Source organism: Gopherus evgoodei, chromosome 1 (genome assembly GCF_007399415.2).
Source record: "Gopherus evgoodei ecotype Sinaloan lineage chromosome 1, rGopEvg1_v1.p, whole genome shotgun sequence".
In the NCBI taxonomy this organism is placed as follows: Eukaryota; Metazoa; Chordata; order Testudines; family Testudinidae; genus Gopherus; species Gopherus evgoodei.
Genome location: NC_044322.1, coordinates 36,179,548 through 36,203,066, shown reverse-complemented (window position 1 = coordinate 36,203,066; position 23,519 = coordinate 36,179,548). Strand labels below are relative to the sequence as shown.

General features: G+C 44.9%; 1 protein-coding gene across 14 annotated transcripts in view; it reads right to left on the bottom strand.

Annotated features, from left to right (window-relative positions):
• ZMYM2 (zinc finger MYM-type containing 2) overlaps window positions 1–23,519 on the bottom strand; it is a 197,674-nt gene that overhangs the window by 5,526 nt on the left and 168,629 nt on the right. For 11 of the 14 annotated variants that reach the window (XM_030561497.1, XM_030561477.1, XM_030561461.1 and 8 more), the window contains 5 exons: window positions 12,206–12,374; window positions 10,784–10,935; window positions 3,217–3,331; window positions 1,487–1,738; window positions 975–1,095 (listed from right to left, as the gene is read on the bottom strand). In XM_030561497.1, the coding sequence (XP_030417357.1) occupies window positions 975–1,095; window positions 1,487–1,738; window positions 3,217–3,331; window positions 10,784–10,935; window positions 12,206–12,374 (809 nt within the window). Of the gene's footprint in view, window positions 1–974; window positions 1,096–1,486; window positions 1,739–3,216; window positions 3,332–10,783; window positions 10,936–12,205; window positions 12,375–19,687; window positions 19,764–19,804; window positions 19,911–23,519 lie in introns of those variants that run through there. The other 3 variants (XM_030561558.1, XM_030561576.1, XM_030561566.1) reach the window with 3 other exon arrangements.

The following is a 23,519-nucleotide window of genomic DNA, read 5'->3' as shown; positions in this document are numbered from 1 at the left end:
ACCATATAAGCAGCAGTCTTCAAATGACAATAAACTCTATAATATTTTTTTTTTAAATTACTCCATAATATTTACCTACATAATAGAACTTTTCATTAAATTGTAACTAATGTGTAACTTATTTTCAGTGGGATTTTTGCCTGACTTGAGAATTACAGAATGGGGCCCCCAACATCAATTCATCAATTTATAAGCAATATAAAGAATGCAGGGGAAGACATAACAAGATTATGTTTGCTCAAACTAATATTTATTTCATTCTGAAGAAACCAAAAGAATATTAGTATGCAGCTGGAGTCTGTTAACAGCAGAATTACAGCTGTTTGAGAGTCTTTCAATCAGTAACAGAAAAAACTTAAAATACTTCAAAAAAATAGAGAATATTTGCTTGGAATAACAACGTATCACCACAAATAAAAGGCACTACTTTGGTGTTGGGTATTTGAATCTCTCCAAGTTTAATACCTTGTGGACTTCTTTTACACCATTCAGATTCTTATTTAGCATCTAAACAAAGAGAATCAAAAGATAATGGAGCTTTATAGGCCTAGGTTATCAAATCCAGAAATCAGTAGTAACTGAAAGTTGTTGCCATCACGTGACTTCCTGAAGGCCTATATAAAATAAGACTGTTTTACAGTCCAATTATTGAACAGATATATGCACACCACAAGACACATCATCAATATCTGAATCAATTGGGTCTCCTGTTGGCAAGTCTGAGATTCTCATGATTTAATAGATATAGAAACCAAACCATACTCTCACCCCTAGATGGAGTGTCTTTCTGCAGAGCAGAAGGAGGAAGTTTGTGCTGAAAATTTCAGCGCTTTCAATCCGCCCCTTTCCCCAAGCACTACATTCACTTTATTTGTGTAAACATTATTTCACATTGCACCATAATAGTCTCTCCTTCTGCATCCTCACAACTCTAAAAAAAAAAAAATACGTATACTAGTCCATGAAACGCTTACCTCTTAGACAGATAGCACTCAAACATTTTCACGGGACATCTGGCAGGATTTGACGTGTTTTCAATTTGTTCAAACACTGGCTCATCATCTTCATGTTTCCTTTTTCCAGTAGTAATTTTATCTTTAAAAAGGAAAAAACCCATCTAAGTCCAAACTTGAAAACATTAGGTAATTTCATTTGTATATTTAACATATTAGATTAGGGTGAACAAAAGTACAACACAGAATACTGCAATGCAGTCACTTGCATCTCTAAACTGGAGATGTAGCCCGTAGACAGGGTTCCAGCATTTGACATGGAGGCTACTTGGATCAAAATGGAACATTTAATGCAGGGACCTTGTAGCAGCTGCAGACCACACATTCATATTAAAGATCCACTAGCTACAAGCTGCTCAGTTTTATGCAAATGAGGTACAGTCCTCAGGCTCCTGGCAAGGTGCCAAAGTAGCCCTCAATTGGGCAAAATTTGGATGCCTCTGTAATACTTATTTTGAAACTGATGATAATACCTTCACTATCAGCTCCACATAGGGAAGAAACTTGATATCGAAGACAAGCTTTGCTGTCCATTGTTCGAGGATTTTTTTTCCACTGTCTAAAAACGGTGCCAAAGGAAAGTCTTAAGTGCTGCTCCACTGTTTTCAGGCCAAAATATTTAGTGTTAAAGTAGAACAGTGTATTCAGAAGAGCAAATGGAGAGTGGGATCCTAGCTGTTTTATCCTCCAAAGATAATCTTCTTCAACTCGAGAGAATATTGACCCTTCAAGAGGGGGAAAAATGTATTAGAGAAAATACAATGAGGCAAACAACCTACATTTAAAAGAATTAATAACGTCTATCAACTGCAAAAAAATCAGACAAAATGTTCAATATTCAATGGAAAACTGCCCACATCCCTAAGAGGAGAAATTGAAACCCACTGATTCAGGAAGAGAAAACGGCAATTTCCACATAAGCAAGACACACAAGCAACACTTTTTTTGTTAAACTATTTCAATAGGATTCTTAAATTGTCACTCTCATAACTGATGCCACATCATAAAAAAGTGAAGGTCAGAGAAAGTGACCAACCTTGGGTCCTTTCATAAAAAAACACTCATGTTTTTGGGATGGATTTTTGAGTTTTTTGGCACATGTAAGGGCCCCTGACTGACCCTCTCAATTTTCTGATTGCAGATAGAAGCCTCATCCAGAAAGGACTCCTGTATTACTTTAGGTGGAGGAGTCAGCTAGGGCAGCAGTTGCTACCTAAAGAGGCTACAGCAGACCTAAGATCACTGGAGGAAAAGGAGAAAAGAAAGGTGCACCTGCCTCCTTCTCACGGGTTTGCAGTAGAAAAATTCTAGTGCAACTTGACATCCCACAATCTCAAGAGCGAAGAGAGGCAGGGAAATAGCTTGTCTCTCCTGGCAGCACTCTGATATAGTGGGAGAGCGGGCAGAGGAGACTAGAAATGAATTCCTCTCTTACCTCGTATTTCCCCCCCCACACACACACACACTCCAAGACACATCACAGGAGATCTGCCCACTCCTGCTGAGACTGAGAGATTATGGTGGTAGGTGCATCACAGTAACCAAAGTGTCTAACTTCCCAGCCCCACTGAACACCCTACAATGCTCTTCATACATACCAAATTCTCTCCCATCTTTTCAGAGGTGGGTTGTTTCTCCTCTTATTCTCAGGGCTGCTCCAGCTTCAAAGGGGGAGTGATGACCACAAATGCTCCTTCACAGCCCCCAAGAGCTACCTCTCCCATTCCCAGGGTGGGGAACAATGGGGTTTGTTTCACCCCCTATATTCTGAAAAGGACCCAGATATCTTTGGGCAGAGAGAAGGCAGCACAAGTGATGCTGCCTAGGCCTTCTGTTCTCTCCTCTGTTGGGTGAGCATGGCTAGTGCAGGTGTTCCTCCCCTAAACTGTACCAGATGTCTTACAGGAGTGAAGGGATACAGGTTCACCTTTCTCTGTCACTTCCTAAGTTGTCTTAGTGCTGCTACATCTTCTTTACAGAGCTCTGCTCAGTAGGCTGGCCTCATCCTCTGCAATGATTGGGAGGGGGAGGGAGAGGAGCAGGGACCAGGCAGGCAAGGTGAATGACACCTACCATTTTATTTATTTGTTTTAATGTTATCAATCACCATCACAAGGCACAAATTATTTGTTTGTGTATATCTGCCTGTTTAAGAGTACAGAACTGCTAACAGAAGACTGTACACAACAAAAAAGAAAATTACCATCTGGAAGTATGCTTGGTTGCCAACTTTTAAGGATGTTATTTAATTCCTGCTCAAATGTCTCGTAGCTTGGATTAATAAATATATTGTCTTTTCGATTGCTTCCATACAAGTACTAAAAACAAGAAAAAGAAAGAATATTTATTGTGTTGGGAGAATTAGTGAAAAAACAACGTATGTTAAGAGCCGGCATTTCTTCTCACAAAACAATGAAATTTTCTAATAGTTTAGCAGTTGTAGGCTGGCTATAAAACAAAGTAGTGTAGCATTTAAGTCACATAACATGTAATATTGGGTACAACAAAATTAAAGAGAAAAGTATTGAGAAAATATTAAAGATAAAAATATTGGTTTAATTAGAAGCCTAATTCACATCAATGAAAAGGATTTTTTTAAAAAAATCTCTAAAAAACAAAGTATTTAGTTATGGCACCAACACTTATTTTTCATTTCCAGCAAGGTCTTCAGAGTAGATACACTTTTAGCAGGACTACATTTTAAATGTGAAGTGTGATTATTGACAACAATACAAATGACAGAATTACCTTAACTTTAATATAGAGCAAAGAAAAATATTTACTCATTGTAAAGATATGCAGCATTACAAGAAATGCTTGTTACCAGGCATTACAAGAAAGCCTGGGAAACAAGCAGGGAGAACTGGAAGTTCTAGCACAGTCAAGGAAATACGATGTGATTAGAATAACAGAGACTTGGTGGAATTACTCACATGATTGGAGTACTGTCATAGATGGATACAAACTGTTCAGGAAGGACAGGCAGGGCAAAAAAAGATGGAGTTGCATTGTATGTAAGACAGCAGTATGAATGCTCAAAACTCCAGTATGAAACTGCAGAAAAACCTGAGTCTCTCTGGATTAAGTTTAGAAGTGTGAGCAACAAGGCTGATGTCGTGGTGGGAGTCTGCTATAGACCACCAAACCAAGGGGATGAGGTATACGAGGCTTTCTTCAAGCAATTAACAGAAGTTACTAGATCACAGGCCCTGGTTCTCATGGGGGACTTCAATCACCCCAATATCTGCTGGGAGAGCAATATAGCAGTACACAGACAATTCAGGAAGTTTTTGGAAAGTGTAGGGAACAATTTCCTGGTGCAAGTGAAGGAGGAACCAACTGGGTCAGGGCTCTTCTTGACCTGCTGCTCACAAACAGGGAAGAATTAGTAGGGGAAGCGAAAGTGGATGGAAACCTGGGAGGCAGTGACCATGAGATGGTTGAGTTCAGGATCCTGACACAAGGAAGAAAGGAGAGCAGCAGAATACGGACCCTGGACTTCAGAAAAGCAGACTTTGATTCCCTCAGGGAACTGATGGGCAGGATCCCCTGGGAGAATAACATGAGGGGGAAAGAAGTCCAGGAGAGCTGGCTGTATTTTAAAGAATCCTTATTGAGGTTGTAGGAACAAACTATCCCGATGTGTAGAAAGAACAGTAAATGTGGCAGGCGACCAGCTTGGCTTAACAGTGAAATCCTTGCTGATCTTTAATACAAAAAAGAAGCTTACAAGAAGTGGAAGATTGGACAATTGACCAAGGAGGAGTATAAAAATATTGCTCAGGGATGCAGGAGTGAAATCAGGAAGGCATAATCACACTTGGAGTTGCAGCTAGCAAGGGATGTTAAGAGTAACAAGAGGGGTTTCTACAGGAATGTTAACAGCAAGAAGGTGGTCAAGGAAAGTGTGGGCCCCTTACTGAATGGGAGAGGCAACCTCATGACAGAGGATGTGGAAAAAGCTAATGGACTCAATGCTTTTTTTGCCTTTGTCTTCACGAACAAGGTCAGCTCCCAGACTACTGCACTGGACCGCACAGTATGGGGAGGAGGTGACCAGCCCTCTGTGGAGAAAGAAGTGGTTCAGGGCTATTTAGAAAAGCTGGACGAGCACAAGTCCATGGGGCTGGATGCACTGCATCCAAAGGTGCTAAAGAAGTTGGTAGATGTGATTGCAGAGCCATTGGTCATTATCTTTGAAAACTGATGGCGATTGGGGGAGGTCCCGGATGACTGGAAAAAGGCTAATGTAGCGCCCGCCCATCTTTAAAAAAGGGAAGGAGGAGGATCTGGGGAACTACAGGCCAGTCAGCCTCACCCCAGTCCCTAGAAAAATCATGGAGCAGGTCCTCAGGGAATCAATTCTGAAGCACTTAGAGGAGAGGAAAGTGATCAGGAAAAGTCAGCATGGATTCACCAAGGGCAAATCATGCCTGACTAACCTAACTGCCTTTTATGGTGAGATAACTGGCTCTGTGGATGAAGGAAAAGCAGTGGACGTGTTATTCTTTGACTTTAGCAAAGCTTTTGATACGGTTTCCTACAGTATTCTTACCAGCAAGTTAAAAGAAATATGGGCTGGATGAATGGACTATAAGGTGGATAGAAAGCTGGCTAAATCATCGGGCTCAACGGGTAGTGATCCCATGTCGGGTAGTGGTTCCATGTCTAGTTGACAGCCAATATCATTGTTCACTATCTTCAATAATGATCTGGAGGATGATGTGGACTGCACCCTCAGCAAGTTTGCTGATGACACTAAACTGGGAGGAGTAGTAGATACACTGGAGGGTAGGGATAGGATACAGAGGGACCTAGACAAATTAGAAGATTGGGCCAAAAGCCAACTGATGAGGTTCAACAAGGACAAGTGCAGAGTCCTGCACTTAGGACAGAAGAATCCCATGCATTGCTAGGGACCGAGCGGCTAGGTAGCAGTTCTGCAGAGAAGGACCTAGGGGTTACAGTGGACGAGAAGCTGGATGAGTCAACAGTGTGCCCTTGTTGCCAAGAAGGCTAATGGCATTTTAAGCTGTATAAGTAGGAGCACTGCCAGCAGATAGAGGGATGTGATCATTACCCTCTATTCGATATTGGCAAGGCCTCATCTGGAGTAGTGTGTCCAGTTTTGGGCCCCACACTACAAGAAGGATGTGGAAAAACTGGAAAGAGTCCAGCGGAGGGCAACAAAAATGATTAGGGGGCTGGAGCACATGACTTATGGGGAGAGGCTGAGGGAACTGGGATTATTTAGTCTGCAGATGAAAAGAATGAGGGGGAGATTTGATACCTGCTTTCAGCTACCTGAAAAGGGGTTCCAAAGAGGATGGATCTAGACCAGGGGTAGGCAACCTGCGGCACGTGAGCTGATTTTCAGTGGCACTCACACTGCCCGGGTCCTGGCCACCAGTCTGGGGGACTCTGCATTTAATTTTAAAAATCTTATTTACTTTACATACAACAATAGTTTAGTTATATACTATAGACTTATAGAAAGAGACCTTCTAAAAACATTAAAATGTATTACTGGCACGTGAAACCTTAAATTAAAGTGAATAAATGAAAACTCGGCACACCACCTCTGAAAGGTTGCCGACGCCGATCTAGACTTTTCTCAGTGGTACTAGATGACAGAACAAGGGGGATGGGCTCAAGTTGTAGTGGGGGAGGTTTACGTTGGATATTAGGAAAAAAATTTTCACTATGAGGATGGTGAAGAACTGGAATGGGTTACCTAGGGTGGTGGTGGAATCTCCATCCTTAGAGGTTTTTAAGGTCAGGCTTGACAAAGCCCTGGCTGGAATGATTTAGTTGCGGATTGGTCCTGCTTCGAGCAGGGGGTTGGACTAGATGACCTCCTGAGGTCCCTTCCAAACCTGATAGTCTATGGGCTTGTCTACATCAGAAAGTTGCAGCGCTGGTGAGGGAGTTACAGCGCTGCAACTTTGAAGGTGTACACATCTGCAGGGCATCACCAGCGCTGCAACTCCCTGTTTGCAGCGCTGGCCGTACTCCCGTTTTGTCTCGGGTGTAGAGGATCCAGCGCTGGTGATCCAGCGCTGGTAATCCAATGTAAACACTTACCAGCGCTTTTCTTGACCTCCGTGGAAGGAGGAAGCCTCTGGTAATCAAGCTGATCTCCTTTCCCGGTTTGCTCTCTCGTTCCCGGAACCCCGAGCAAGCAGGTCTCCTTCTCTGCGGTTTGCTGGGTGGCTCCGGGAACGCGAGAGCAAACCGCGGCGAAGCTGGTCTCCTTCCCCGGTTTGCTCTCTCGGTCCCAGAACCCCGAGCAAGCAGGTCTCCTTCCCTGCGGTTTGCTGGGTGGCTCCGGGAACGCGAGAGCAAACCGCGGCGAAGCTGGTCTCCTTCCCCGGTTTGCTCTCGCGGTCCCGGAACCCCCCTTGAAGCCGCCCAACAGCGCTGCAGTGTGGCCACATCTAACACCACTTGCAGCGCTGGTTGCTGTAAGTGTGGCCACTCTGCAGCGCTGGCCCTATACAGCTGTACTAATACAGCTGTAACAACCAGCGCTGCAAAATTTTAGATGTAGACATGGCCTATGATTCTACGATTCTAAAACTGCTAGACTGTGCAAGGCGCCTGAATATTCTGCAGTCTAAAGTCTAATTATCTTAATCCTCTAGATCTTACAGACAGAAGTGGTTGCTCTTTTGAACATTGACCAAGAATTAATTATGAGGGCTATACTAGTATTAGACATTATCCTCTCTGGAGACATTTCTAAGAAATGGAGTATTGGCTTCTTAAGACTTCCACTTCAATATTATCTTAGTGAAAACAAGCCTGTTGCTAGTGAATACAATAAAACATGTGCTCACTTCTGGAAATGGCTTCTATTTCTGTACACATCCTTGAAATAACATTAAACACAGCACTCATTTGTAGTAAGCAGAAGTTCAGCATATCTTGACTACCTTATCTTTGCACTTAGTTTTATAATAAGGAAAAATGAATCTGTACACTTTCTTTGAAGTCTTAAGTTTCTGAATACACAGTACGTTAGTTCAGAGAATTGATCTGGAATGGATACATTTACAAAAATGCTTTCTTGAAAACTTAAAACCCTTACAAATATTTTCAATGCTGCAGATACGCAATTTTGAATGTATTACAATTCTAAATCAGATAATGCAACAAATCTGTATAAGAAATCTCAAGAGGATCCCTCCACTTATTTTTTATCCTTGTTTTGGTTAACACATTTACCTGGTCTTGAACGTACTGATGCTTTTTTCCAAGTGTCCTTTTCAAAACAATATTCTTATATGCTTTCAAAATATATCAATGTCAGAAAAACTAATACAAATAAGGTTTTTACATAACCCCCATTATGCTCAAAGCCTATATCTAACAGAGAATAAGGCTCATCACAGTAACACTATCTAGTCCCAACAACTATGGTAATTCTATTGGGGGAGAAGAAATGTTCTCTGTCCTTCCCTCCGCTTTCCCCAGTAACCTGTCGGACAGTATTAGTACAAGTTACTAAAACACTGCTGATTACATTTAGATCCATGGGAATTTCCACTGTATCTGAATGAAGGCTTCACACTGTTCTTAATTCATTAGAGGTTTTTTTGCTTGCCTTGATAATTTCTCAGCTTTCTTCCTCAATATAAATGTTACTCTTTTGATCTGAAAATAGCATACACTTCTTGTAAAATTTGTTGCAATCTTAATTTTCCATAATATACTGATCTCTCAATTTAGTTTTCCTCCATAGAGTACTTATCTGGTTTATTTGAATATACAAGTCTGAGGGTTTTTTCATATTAATTTTATTACTAGCAAAATCCTTTAACAACTAATATCTGACATAAGCCTTCCTAGCTTATCAAAGCCCCTTCTGATTAAGTCCTTTAACAGTTTTCCTGGAAGTTATATTTATTCTCCCTTCCATGGATTCCAGTCTAGGATTGTCTGCTGGGAGGAAGAGATGTAATGACCAAAGAAGTGAGTTGGGTTTCGTTTCACATAGGGACAATGGGATCAAATTTAGTACATTGTCACTTAAAAAAATTCTCAGTGCTAGGCCCCAGGATAAAGTCTGAACCTGCTTCTGGGGAAGGGGGAAATGCACTTGACGATACTTCCTAAAAATGCACAAAATCTGTCATTAATAAGATGTGTACTTGCTGTCACCCTGACTGCTTGTGTGTGTATATCCTCTAATTCCCAACTCATTTTTGTCTTTGTGGACTCTAAGCTCTTCAGTGCAGAGACCATGTCTTCCTATGTATTTGAACAGCATCTAGCACAACTGGGCCCTAAATCCCACTGGGATCTATGGGCACTATCCCAATTGAAATATGAAACACAAATACAAACAATAGTTGCAATGGCATGATCAATAAAGAATGCTACTCCAATGTCACAATATATTATTTTTGTATTAGGGTTCCTGATATTCATATCCATGCAAGACAAATCATTTACTATAAACTTAAAATTAAATATATGCCTAATATTTGCAACAGAAAATAGAAAATAATAGAAAAATAGGCAGGGTAGAGGAGATAAAAGAACAATTTGGAGAGAGTAAACTATTGGGAGAACACTGTTGTATAAGCAGATGGCTTATTTTTTCAGTACTGTATATCTGATTTTTTAAAAAATTTAATAAGTTCTGATGTCAAAGTGATAGAAGATCATGCAAGGACAGTGGTGGCAAGCTACCTGAGATTAAACTTCATTTTCTTTAAAATGTTGTATATTTTGCCAAATAAAGGATGATGTCTTTTCCTCATGGTTGTATTTGGAAAGTTATCAGCTAGCTCTCACTAGAAACTAAATAGTTGGAGAAGAATTTCTTAAAATATTTTTGATTGTTTAAGGGATTCTTTATTTGATTCCAGTCCCTTCCCTTAACAATAAGAAAGATTAGCTAGGGTGATAGCTGGTTAAAGAAGAGCTGGTGCTCTATATTAGACACATATACAAATGATGTTGGACTGACTGAAATTTTCAGCCTTATCGTTTTCAGCTCAGAATTTAGAATGTTTAATCTACAGACTGCTTTCTGCACCACACAAAATTGAGATGCCCCTCTACTTCTTTATTTAAGAATCTAATGGTCTTTTACTGTCTTTATTTGCAATGAAATTATAGTGGCTCTTTTCTGATCTGAAGTATTTTAGATCACTTTAGTAGAATTTTAAATCACTTTGTGTAACTATTAAACATTTTAATATTCCACAAAATAAGGCAGGTTAATAGTGCTCAGTATTCAGCAAAGGCAGCCCTGCCCAATAAGCATTCCACCACACAGCTGTCCCCTCCATCCACTAATGAATGAATTAGTCATCATTATTAATGTTGCTTCCAGAGTTTGTGAAAATTCTCATTTTCTGTGTAGATACAGTTAACTGTTTCACTCTGCTTTATCATTAAATCTCAGGGAATCCACAAAAATTGCAACATTTGAAAAATTGTTTTTGTCAGACACAAGTGAATGTAAGGCAACTCATTCCGTACCTTCATTTATCACAAGGTTTAAAAGTATCATGTTGTACCATCTTTCTTTCAAATTTCCAGATGTATTTGCAGTTCATTGTCAAAACACACACCTTTCCATTATGTAATTTATATGATCTCTCTGCATTCCAAATTAACACAGCTCCTATGTTCATGATGCCTCCCAGCCACTTAACCAATAAATCCACATTTTCTTATCCCCATTCTTTTATTAAAGCATATATCGGAGTCAAATCATCAGCTCTATAGTCTACTGCATCTTCTAGCTTACTAACCTCCTGAATCCCAAGACAAAGATAATAGATGCTGTCAGGTGTATAGTTCTCTCCATTCGGTCTTCGAATTTCATTGACAAAACGTGCCAAGCCATAGTTTAGCTCAGCTACAGTATGCGATAGCAGATCTTCCTTTAATTTCACAGACTTTGCTGTAAAATAAAGATAAAACAAATATAGCATTACACAACAACATTAACATTACTTGCTATGGGAGAGGAAACGGTTTAGATCAGAGGTTCCCAACCTTTTTCTTTCTGAGGCCCCCCCAACATACTATAAAAACTCCATGGCCCACCTGTGCCACAATAACTGGTTTGCTGCATATAAAAGCCAGGGCCAGCATTACGGGGTGGCAAGCAAGGCAACTGCCTGGGGCCCCATGCCACGGGGCTCCCACAAATTACATTGCTCAGGCTTCCGCTTCATCCCCGAGTGCTGGGGCTCAGGGACCTGGGCTTCAGCCCCATACCATGGGGCTTCAGCTTTTTGCCCTGGGCCCGAGGGAGTATAATGCTGGCCCTGCTTGGAGGCCCCCTAGGGGGCCCTGGACCCCTGGTTGAGAACTACTGGTTTAGATATTCTCTGCACAGATTAATATGTGAGTTCCAGTGTTCTACCTGATATATTTGACCTAATTTACGCAGCAAAGCCACCAGATTCAAGGCTATGTTAATTGACTACACTGTGCTGTGCCATGATGGGAAGATTATCACCCACTGAGGAGAATTTACAGTCATTCCAGGCTGAGGAAAAGGTGGAGGAAGACAATAGCCCAAGGTATTAATTCAACTACAGGGAGTTGGGGAGAGAGGTTTCAGAAAGAATGGCTGCATTTCTGGTGTATATGGCTGTGCTAAGGCACATGAGAGACTAGCAGAAGAGGAGATTAGTGGCCCCAGGGGCCACGGTAAATGCAGATACCAGAAGAGCCTTGCAGGAAGGGCAGCTGCATTCCATAGCTCCGAAGCTCACCTGAGCAGAGCCCCACAAACAGGTAGAGGTTAGAAGCTCTGCACTGCCAACTTGGTCCGCAGCTGAAGACCTCTTAAGATGTGAACTCTGGGGCTGGCTATGAGATAAGGAGAACCAGGGGGCTGCTAGAAAACCAAGGGGCCACAATAAATGCTGACAACTAGGGTGGTCAATCCTGTTTCACACCAGGAGCACAAGACCCAGGACTCAGAATCTAGTTCAGAAGGTATCTTCAGGAAAAGCCATGTTTGTGGGAACTTTGAAAAAGAGTTAAGCAGCCATTTTCAGAAATAAATTATTCTGTTGTACACAGGATTTGATTAAAACTTGAAAACAGTAGTTAATATTTTATATTAAGAATTAGTTTATAAAAGGTAAGAGTTCATGAAAATATAAAAGTTCTTATAAAAAATAAAAATGAATTACAAATATGTGGGCAATACTTACTTGATTTCAGTTCCTCTAATACTGGCAGATCTTCATCTAGACTCCTAGTTTTTACCCAGTGTTTCCACGCATTTACACCATATGCATATTTCAAAGGAAAACTACACTCTGAATTCTCAGAGCTATCATCATGAGACTGGTATTCTGACACTGCTTTTCTCTTCACTCCCTGTCATTGAAATAAATCTGTAAATATTACTGCTTATTAAACTGATCTAACTTACAGTCAGTAATATTACCCTTATCTAAAAACACAGAAACTAAGCAAACTATAACGAACTGTCAGCCAGATTTTGAATTATAAAACGCAAGTAACAATATTTGTTTCATTCAACTACAATCAGTATGTGGGTCCTTATACTGAAGACACTTCCAAAAACAGTTCTACCTGTGCTGACTCTGATACCTCTAAGACACTTAAAGTGGTATCTAAGATGAAGTTAGATGGACTTTTTTTATTATAAAGAAAGTGTTACATTAGTGAATCACACTAAGAAACACACACTCCTGGCACCACAGTTCACAGAGTAAGATTATAGATTAACGTTCAAGTCCTCATTTTGCAAATATGCAAATCAGGAAGTTAGAGGTACAACTAAAAGCTGAGTCCATCATTGATTTTTCAAACAACACCCAAAAACAGAGACGCTGGACCTGACCCCTTTTGAAAATATACTAACTACTGAAAGACAATTTCAAGCTTGTGCAGGACCCACATTTAAATTTAGTAAGCAAAATATAAAGAAGATTTCAGAAACCCTAATATTAATAGAATTTTCTTCATCATTTAAAAAAAATGCTATGAAACAGTCTGCTAGACTTCAGTTTGTGCTGGTGCCTGTGTGCCACAAAGGGAAACTGACTGGAAACAGACTATGAACAAAATAATCTGGCCAATCTATTTTCAGTGCCTAAACTGAGTGAAGTGCAAAAACGGATATGAAGAGCATAAACAACGAAAGCCGATGATCAGGATGTTACTAGTAGCATACATGCAAGGACATTTCTTTAGGTATTTATTAATGTTACACACACTGTTTCAGTTATTTGCACACTAAGAGTAGGACTGCCAAATAAAGTATCAAGTATTAGAGAGGTAGCCGTGTTAGTCTGGATCTGTAAAAGCAGCAAAGAATCCTGTGGCATCTTATAGACTAACAGACGTTTTGGAGCATGAACTTTCGTGGGTGAATACCCACTTCGTCAGATGCATGTAGTGGAAATTTCCAGGGGCAAGTATATATATGCAGGCAAGCTAGAGATAATGAGGTAGTTCAATCAGAGAGGATGAGGCCCTGTTCTAGCAGTTGAGGTGTGAAAACCAAGGGAGGAGAAACTGGTTTTGTAACTGGCAAGCCATTCACAGTCCTTGTTTAATCCTGAGCTGATGGTGTCGAATTTGCAGATGTTTCTCTTTGAAGTCTGGTCCTGAAGTTTTTTTGCTGCAGGATGGCCACCTTATCGTCTGCTATAGTGTGGCCAGGGAGTTGAAGTGTTCTCCTACAGGCTTTTGTATATTGCCATTCCTAATATCTGATTTGTGTCCGTTTATCCTTTTCTGTAGCGACTGTCCAGTTTGGCCGATGTACGTAGCAGAGGGGCATTGCTGGCATATGATGGCATATATATTACATTGGTGGACGTGCAAGTGAATGAACCGGTGATGGTGTGGCTGATTTGGTTAGGTCCTGTGATGGTGTCACTGGTGTAGCTATGTGGGCAGAGTTGGCATCGAGGTTTGTTGCATGGATTGGTTCCTGAGCTAGAGTTACTATGGTGCGGTGTGCAGTTACTGGTGAGAATATGTTTCAGGTTGGCAGGTTGCCTGTGGGCGAGGACTGGCCTGCCACCCAAGGCCTGTGAAAGTGTGGGATCATTGTCCAGGATGGGTTGTAGATCCCTGATGATGCATTGGAGAGGTTTTAGCTGGGGACTGTATGTGATGGCCAGTGGAGTCCTGTTGGTTTCTTTCTTGGGTTTGTCTTGCAGTAGGAGGCTTCTGGGTACACGTCTGGCTCTGTTGATCTGTTTCCTTATTTCCTCATGCGGGTATTGTAGTTTTGAGAATGCTTGATGGAGATTTTGTAGGTGTTGGTCTCTGTCTGAGGGGTTTTACCTCAGTGCTTGGCTGTAGACAATGGATCGTGTGATGTGCCCGGGATGGAAACTGGAGGCATGAAGGTAGGTATAGCGGTCGGTAGGTTTTCAGTATAGGGTGGTGGTAATGTGACCATCACTTATTTGCACCGTGGTGTCTAGGAAGTGGACCTCCCGTGTAGATTGGTCCAGGCTGAAGTTGATGGTGGGGTGGAAGCTGTTGAAATCATGGTGGAATTTTTCCAGAGACTCCTTCCCATGGGTCCAGATGATGAAGATGTCATCAATGTAGCGTAGGTAGAGAAGGGGCTTGAGTGGACGAGAGCTGAGGAAGCATTGTTCCAGGTCGATAGTAAAAATATTGGCATATTGTGGGGCCATGCGGGTGGCCATAGCGGTGCCACTGATCTGGAGATATATATTGTCATCAAATTTGAAATAGTTGTGTGTGAGGATAAAGGCACAGAGCTCAGCGGCTGTGGCATCATCAGGGATACTGTTCCTGACAGCTTGTATTCCATCTGTGTGTGGGATGTTCATGTAGAGAACCTCTGCATTCACGGTGGCTAGGATGGTGTTTTCTGGAAAGTCACCAATGCATTATAGTTTCCTCAGGAAATCAGTGGTGTCATGGAGATAGCTGGGAGTGCTGGTGGCATAGGGTGTGAGTAGAGAGTCCACATATCCAGACAGTCCTTCAGTGAGAGTGCCAATGCCCGAGATGATGGGGCGTCCAGGATTTCCGGATTTCCAACTACACACTCAGCCCAGAAGAAAAGTCTGTCCGATCTCGGGGACTCTCTTTCTGCCCTGCCACCCCCACCAACATGATACAGTTCTGCGGCGATCTGGAAGCCTACTTTCGCCGTCTCCGACTCAAAGAATACTTTCAGGACAACACTGAACACGCACTGATACACAGGTACCCTCCCACCAACAGCACAAGAAGAAGAACTCCACATGGACTCCTCCTGAGGGTCGAAATGACAGTCTGGACCTCTACACTGAATGCTTCCGCCGACGTGCACAGGCAGAAATTGTGGAAAAACAACATTGCTTGCCTCATAACCTAAGTCGTGCAGAACGCAATGCCTTCCACAGCCTCAGAAACCACCCTAACATTATCATCAAAGAGGCTGATAAAGGAGGTGCCGTTGTCATCAAGAACAGGTCTGACTACCAAAAGGAGGCTGCCAGACAACTCTCCAACACCCAATTCTACAGGCCACTTCCCTCAGATTCCACTGAGGAATACACTAAGAAATTGCAACATCTGCTCAGGACACTCCCTACACTAACACTGGAAGAAATCAACATACCCTTAGAGCCCCGACCAGGGTTATTCTATCTACTACCCAAGATCCACAAACCCGGAAATCCTGGACGCCCCATCATCTCGGGCATTGGCACTCTCACTGAAGGACTGTCTGGATATGTGGACTCTCTACTCAGACCCTATGCCACCAGCACTCCCAGCTATCTCCGTGACACCACTGATTTCCTGAGGAAACTACAATGCATTGGTGACTTTCCAGAAAACACCATCCTAGACACTATGGATGCAGAGGTTCTCTACACGAACATCCCACACACAGATGGAATACAAGCTGTCAGGAACAGTATCCCTGATGATGCCACAGCCGCTGAGCTCTGTGCCTTTATTCTCACACACAACTATTTCAAATTTGATGACAATATATATCTCCAGATCAGTGGCACCGCTATGGCCACCCGCATGGCCCCACAATATGCCAATATTTTTACTATCGACCTGGTACAATACTTCCTCAGCTCTCGTCCACTCAAGCCCCTTCTCTACCTACGCTACATTGATGACATCTTCATCATCTGGACCCATGGGAAGGAGTCTCTGGAAAAATTCCACCATGATTTCAACAGCTTCCACCTCACCATCAACTTCAGCCTGGACCAACCTACACGGGAGGTCCACTTCCTAGACACCACGGTGCAAATAAGTGATGGTCACATTACCACCACCCTATACCGAAAACCTACCGACTGCTATGCCTACCTTCATGCCTCCAGCTTCCATCCCGGGCACATTACACGATCCATTGTCTACAGCCAAACACTGAGGTACAACCGCATCTGCTCCAACCCCTCAGACAGAGATCAACACCTACAAAATCTCCATCAAGCATTCTCAAAACTACAATACCCGCATGAGGAAATAAGGAAACAGATCAACAGAGCCAGACGTGTACCCAGAAGCCTCCTACTGCAAGACAAACCCAAGAAAGAAACCAACAGGACTCCACTGGCCATCACATACAGTCCCCAGCTAAAACCTCTCCAATGCATCATCAGGGATCTGCAACCCATCCTGGACAATGATCCCACACTTTCACAGGCCTTGGGTGGCAGGCCAGTCCTCGCCCACAGGCAACCTGCCAACCTGAAACATATTCTCACCAGTAACTGCACACCGCACCATAGTAACTCTAGCTCAGGAACCAATCCATGGAACAAACCTCGATGCCAACTCTGCCCACATAGCTACACCAGTGACACCATCACAGGACCTAACCAGATCAGCCACACCATCACCGGTTCATTCACCTGCACGTCCACCAATGTAATATATATGCCATCATATGCCAGCAATGCCCCTCTGCTACGTACATCGGCCAAACTGGACAGTCGCTACAGAAAAGGATAAACGGACACAAATCAGATATTAGGAATGGCAATACCAAAAACCTGCAGGAGAACACTTCAACTCCCTGGCCACACTATAGCAGACCTTAAGGTGGCCATCCTGCAGCAAAAAAACTTCAGGACCAGACTTCAAAGAGAAACATCTGCAAATTTGACACCATCAGCTCAGGATTAAACAAAGACTGTGAATGGCTTGCCAATTACAAAACCAGTTTCTCCTCCCTTGGTTTTCACACCTCAACTGCTAGAACAGGGCCTCATCCTTTCTGATTGAACTACCTCATTATCTCTAGCTTGCCTGCATATATGTACCTGCCCCTGGAAATTTCCACTACATGCATCTGATGAAGTGGGTATTCACCCATGAAAGCTCATGCTCCAAAACGTCTGTTAGTCTATAAGGTGCCACAGGATTCTGCTCCAAATACAGTAGTGCATCTTTATTAAACTTATGGACTTAGAGAAAAGGATGCCAAATCTTACATGGTTAGAAGTCTGAAGATTTTCCTTCTGTAGACTGGCGTATATGACATCTTTCCCCATAAAAGGAAGCTGGTGCTATTTCTTTAGTAATGTTTTTGCAATATTCTTCCAAATCTCTCCCTCCAAAAAGTGGATTTAATGATTATAATGCATTTCCCTATTTCCCCCCCAAATGTCTCATTTATAGCTTTTCTATACTGACAGGTATAGGCATGGAACAATTCTGAGGTACCACCCCAAAATCTCTAGGATGGGAGTTAAAACATGTGACAGTGCATCTATAGCAGGAGTCGGCAACCTTTCAGAAGCGGTGTGCCAAGTCTTCATTTATTCATTTTAATTTAAGGTTCCGCGTGCTGGTAATACATTTTAACATTTTTTAGAAGGTCTCTCTCTATAAATCTATACATTATATAACTAAACTAGTGTTGTATTGTAAAATAAACAAGGTTTTCAAAATGTTTAAGAAGCTTCATTAAAATGAAATTAAAATGTTGATCTTACGCCGCCGGCCTGCTCAGCCCACTGCTGCTCTGGGGTTCTGTTCACCTAGGCCGGCAGTGGGCTGAGCGAGGCCTGCGGCCAGGACCCTGGGTGGCAAGGGTCCGTCAGCCAGAACCCCAGACCAGCAGCGGACTGAGCGGGGCCAGCAGCCAGGACCCAGAGGGCTGGGGGCAGGCTGAAGTCAGGGCAGAGGGAAGGCTAGGTATGGGTGCGGGTGCCAGAGTCAGGGCTAGGGTTGGGAGGGGGATGAAGGAGTCAAGCAGAGGGCTGGGTGTGGATGAGGAAGATACAGGGTACAGGGCTCAGGGCAGGGGTCTGGGGGGTGTGCAGGGCTCAGGGCAGACGGCGTGGGGTGGGTGTGCGTGCGGGGGAGGGGCGGGGGTCAGGGTTCAAGGGGGAGGGCTGGGTGACTGCCCCCCTAAGAACTCCCAACCCCGCTGCTCCTTGTCCCCTGACTACCCCCTCCTGGGACCACACCCCCTATCTAAGCCTCCCTGTTCCTTGTCCCCAGACTGAACCCTACCCCCTACCTGTCCCCTGACTGCCCCGACACTTAACCACACCTCCATCCCCAAATAGACCCCCAGGACTCCCATGCCCCATCCAACCGCTCCCCGCACCCCGACAGGACCCCCAGAACTCCCAACCCATCCAACGCCCCCCAACTCCCTGCCTGTCCCAACCCCTCTCTACACCCCTGCCTCCTGACAGGACCCCAGAACTCCCAACTCATACAACCTCCCCAGCTCCTTGTCCTCTGACCATCCCCTCCAGAGACCCCCCCCACCTTAACTGCCCCCCCCACACCCTCCTTCCTCCCAGTCCCCTGACTGCCCTGACCCCTATCCACCCGCCACCACCCTCACAACCCCAGGATTCCCATGCCCCATCCAACCCCCCCTGCTCCCTGATTGCCCTCTCCAGAGACCCCCGCCCCAACCACCTCCCCCGGGATTCCACCCCCCTCCATCCAACACATCCTGCTCCCTGTCCCCTAACTGCCCCCCACCCCTTATCCAACACCCCCAACCCTGGGCCCTTTACCTTGAGGCTCCACGCAGAGCCAGACACGCTGCCCCATGGGAGAGTGCAGCCTCGGCCCTCAGAGCGCTGCGGCGACACGGCTCCAGTTCAGCAGAGAGCGTGTCTGCCTCCCCGCAGAGCCAAACGCTGCCCCACGGGAGCGCGCAGGGCGGCATGGCTCCAGGGGAAGGGGGAGCGTGTCTGCCTTCCCGAAGAGCCAAACACTGCCCTGCAGGAGTGCGCACAGCCCCAACCCTCAGAGCGCTGCGCACAGCAGCAGAGCTCCAGGTGAGGGGAGAAGGTGGGGGGAGGGGCCGGCAGCTTGCTGCACTCGGCCCGGTGCTCTGGCCTGGGAATGCAGACACCGCGGCTTGCCGTGCCGGGAGAGTGGGGCCATTTGCCCATCCCATGTGCACGGCTATGCTTCTGCTCCCTGCCCCCGTGATGAGAGCAGAGGGCAGAGGAGAGTGGGCTGGGCTGGGCAGGATTTTTAATGGCACGCTGGAATCCTGGCAGGCTCCCGTGTGCCATTAAAAATTGGCTCGCATGCCGTATTTGGCATGCGTGTCATAGGTTGCCGACCCCTTATCTATAGAGTAGATCAAAGAACAGCATCAATAACAGTGACTATTTGCCTGGCAATCATCAAAGTGTGTGCCATATTTAAGGCTGCTCAGAAAAGAGGAAGTCACTCACCTTGTGCAGGAACGATTGTTCTTCGAGATGTGTCCCCCTCTGGGTGCTCCACCGAAGGTGCCCTTGAGTCCCTGTGCTGCGGAACGGAGAACTCTGATAGCAGCATCTACTCAGTCCGCACATATGCTGTCCCTCGCCTCATGCTCTGCTACGAGGCTAACCAGAGCGCATGGGTGAACTCCCCTCCGTTCCTTTGCTACTGCAGAGTTCCTGACAAGAACTCCTAAATACAGGGGAGGAGGGTGGGTTGTGGAGCACCCACAGAGACACCCTCTCGAAGAACCATCGTTAGTTATTGCACAAGGGGAATAACTTCTTCTTCTCTGAGTAGTGTTCCCAGGGATGCTTCACTGTAGATGACTCCCAAGGAGTATCTCCAATGGGAGGCTGGGGCTTCGGAGTCTAGTCTGTTATGGATGACAATACTGCAGAGCTGAAGAGAGCGTCAGAAGCAGAGTCCCCAGTAACTGCATAGTGCTCTGTGAAGGTACATGCAGATGCCCAGGTTGCTTCTCTACAGATTTCCAAGATAGGTACATTCTTGAAGAAAGTGACAGAAGAGGAAACAGATGTGTGGAGTGTGTGTGGATTCCAGATGAAGGTATTATATTGAGAACCTCATAGCAGCGTTTGATACTGTTTGAGACCCATTTGGAGAGTCTCTGGGCCGATATTGCTGCACCTTTAGACCTTTGCAATGAAAAGGACGAGCTTAGACTTCCTAAAGGCCATTGTCCCATCCAGGTAAAAGGCCGGGCTCTCCTAACGTTTAGCTTGTGCAGAATAGGCTCCCTGTTATCACGGTGAGGTTTAGGGTAAACCGGGGTCTCAAACACGCGGCCCGCAGACTGAGGTTATTTTCTGTGGCCCGCGAGCTCCTCGCGGCCCCCTCCCGCCCTCCCCCAGTGTTTACCTAGAGTGGCTCCAAGCTGATGTACACTGGGAGCACGGCAGGCCCCCTGCCTGCCCTCCCCCCACGCTTGCCCTGTCTCGTAAGACTGTTGAGATATGTACCCCATCCTATGAGGGATGCATCGGTGGTGATGAGTAACGATGGGAGTTTGCAAGAAAGGGATCCCTGTGCAGACATTTGCTGGGTGCTTCCACCAGTCGAGAGAGTGTTTGACTTTGGCGGGCAGTGATAAAGGTTTGTCTAGTCCAGTGGGGTCCCCAACCTTTTTTGTCTGGTGGGCACCAAACCAAGGACTGTGGAGGCGGTCGAGCGCCCGCTGAAATGCCACCGAAATTCGGTGGCGACACCTCTGGATAATGTCGCTTGTCGGTGGCAAGCAGCATCATCCAGAGGCGTTGCTGCTAAAATGCCGCCGAATTTTGGCAGCATTTTGGCAGATGCTCAACCGCCGGCCAGGATGTGGACACATTCAAATGCCCCCGAGGGCACCATGGCGCCCGAGGGCACCATGTTGGGGACCCCTGGTCTAGTCTATCTTTGTCGGCATGCAGACAGAGCTGAACCACATCTGGAGGCACCTCATGTGAATTCTGACATGAGGTATTATGGATGCGCCTGTCACTCTATATCCCAGAAGGTGGAGGAAGTGTCTCACTGATATCTGAGGGCTGAGCTGTACTGTCTCTATGAGTGTGACCAGTGCGTGCAACCTGTGCTGTGGCAGGAGCACCCTCACCTGTAATGAGTCAAGATTGGCTCCTATGAACTCTAAGTGCTACACACAGGATGAACATTGATTTTTGGGCACTGATCGGGAGACCTAGTTCTGTGAACGAGTCTACAGCTGTTGGGGTAACCTGGTGGGCCTTGTTGAAGGAGCAGGCTCTGAGGAGACAATCGTCCAGATAGGGGTAGATCATAATCCCCTGAAAGTATAGGTGAGCCGCCACTATGGAGAAGACCTTGGAGAATACTTGCGAAGCCGATGAGAGGCTAAAGGAGAGTACTCTCTATTGGTAATGGTCCTGGCCCAGTGTAAGGCTATGTCTACACTAGCACTTTTGTTGTTATAACTTATGTCGCTCAGCAGTATGGTTTAATTACGTTGATGGGAGAGCGCAGAGGAGGTACATGGGATATCTTATAGCAGTGCAGCTACACTGATACAGCTGTGCTATTGTAAGATCTCTAGTATAGACGTAGCCTAAATCTGAGAAATCGTCTGTGGGAAGGTAGGATCGATATGTGGAAATAGGCATCCTATAAGTCGAGAGCTGAAAACCAATCTCCCTGTTCGAGAGATGGAATGATCACTGCTAGTGTGACCACCTCGAATTTTTGAGCTTTGACAAATTTATTCAGTGCTTACCTTCCTTCTTCTTGGGTATCAGGAAATAACAAGAGTAGAAATCTTTGCTTTGTTCTGTGCTTTTGCTAGGTTCTGTGTCTCCCAGACGGAGGAGATCTATTTCTTGTCGTAATAAACTCTCGCGAGAAGCGTCCCTGAAGAGGGACAGGGAAGGGTGTTGGGGGAAGGTGACATGGACAGAATACCCATTATGGATGATTTCAAGGATTCTTTGATCAGATGTTATTTACTCCCAATTGTTGTGGAACAAAGCAAGGTAGTACCCAGATGAATGTGATGGGTAGCTCAGTTGCAGTTGGTGTTGAGGGGAGAGGTGTGTCAGTGCCCCGACCAAGATGTCAAAGCTGATGTTTTGAGGTGGATGTTTGTGACAAGGAAGACCATGGCCTGATGGTTTACATTTGGAAATTTGGATTTTTCCTTTGAGGCTCATAATAGCGTTGAGTTGGAGAACGTGGAGTGCGGGATTTATGTCTAAGGCTGCAAACTAAATGACAGGAGTGGGGCCCTGCAGACTTTAAGTGTATGGAGGGACCTGTCAGTCTTCTTGGCAAACAATCTGGTGCCTTTGAAGGGAAGTAATCTGCATTTCTTTACGGAAGTCAGATAGGTGCAAGCAGGATGCTCACTGCATAACCCCCGCTGTAGAGATGGCCCAGGCTGTTGTGTCGGCTGCATCAAGCGCTGACTGGAACACTGACTTGGCCATCAGTTGTCCCTCACTAACAATGGCCCGGAAACTGTTCATGGTGCAACTCTGAGAGCTGATCAATAAAAGCGTTAAGCTTGGTATAATTGACAGTCATATTTTGCTGTCAGAGCTTGATAGTTTGCAATTCTAAATTTCAGTGTGATGGAGGAATAGGTCTTTCTTCCAAACAGGCTGAAGTGCTTCCAATTTCTACCATAAAAGGTGGACCTCACTTAGTGTTGGAGACCTCAGGAGTCTACTGCGTCCACAACAATAGAATTGGGGAGGCAAGGGAATGGGGAAAAAAAATCCATATCCCTAGCTGGGATGTAATATTTTTTTTAACAGCCCATTTACATGTGGACGTGACCAATGCTGGAATTTTTCACATAAGCTTGGCTGAGTCTAGAAGGGCCTCGTTGATGGGGAGGGTTATTCTGGAGGAAGAGGAGGAGTACAAGATGTCCAAGAGCTTATAATAAGGTATCTTTTACCTCCTCAAGAGGTATTTGCAGTATGTCTGCCACCCTTCTAGCTAGATCTTGAAATATCTGAACTTATCAGCTAGAGATGGTGGAAGGGGCATAACTGCCTCATTTGGGGAGGAGGAAGACGTGCTGGTCTGTGGTGTGACTTCCTCCTTGAACCCACCCTTCTGCCTGTTCCTCTATGATCTTGGAGGCTCTGGATGCCATGGCTCAGGGAGAGCACCTCAAAGGTTCACAGTGGGTCATGCTGTGTGCTCGGAAGGAATGTAGTCTGTACCCTACCCAAGGATCCCAGTAGGGCAACTGGTGCAGTGAAAGAGGTCTTGGTGGTGGTGCCCATGGCTAGCCATACCACGGTGGTTGAGGAGCAG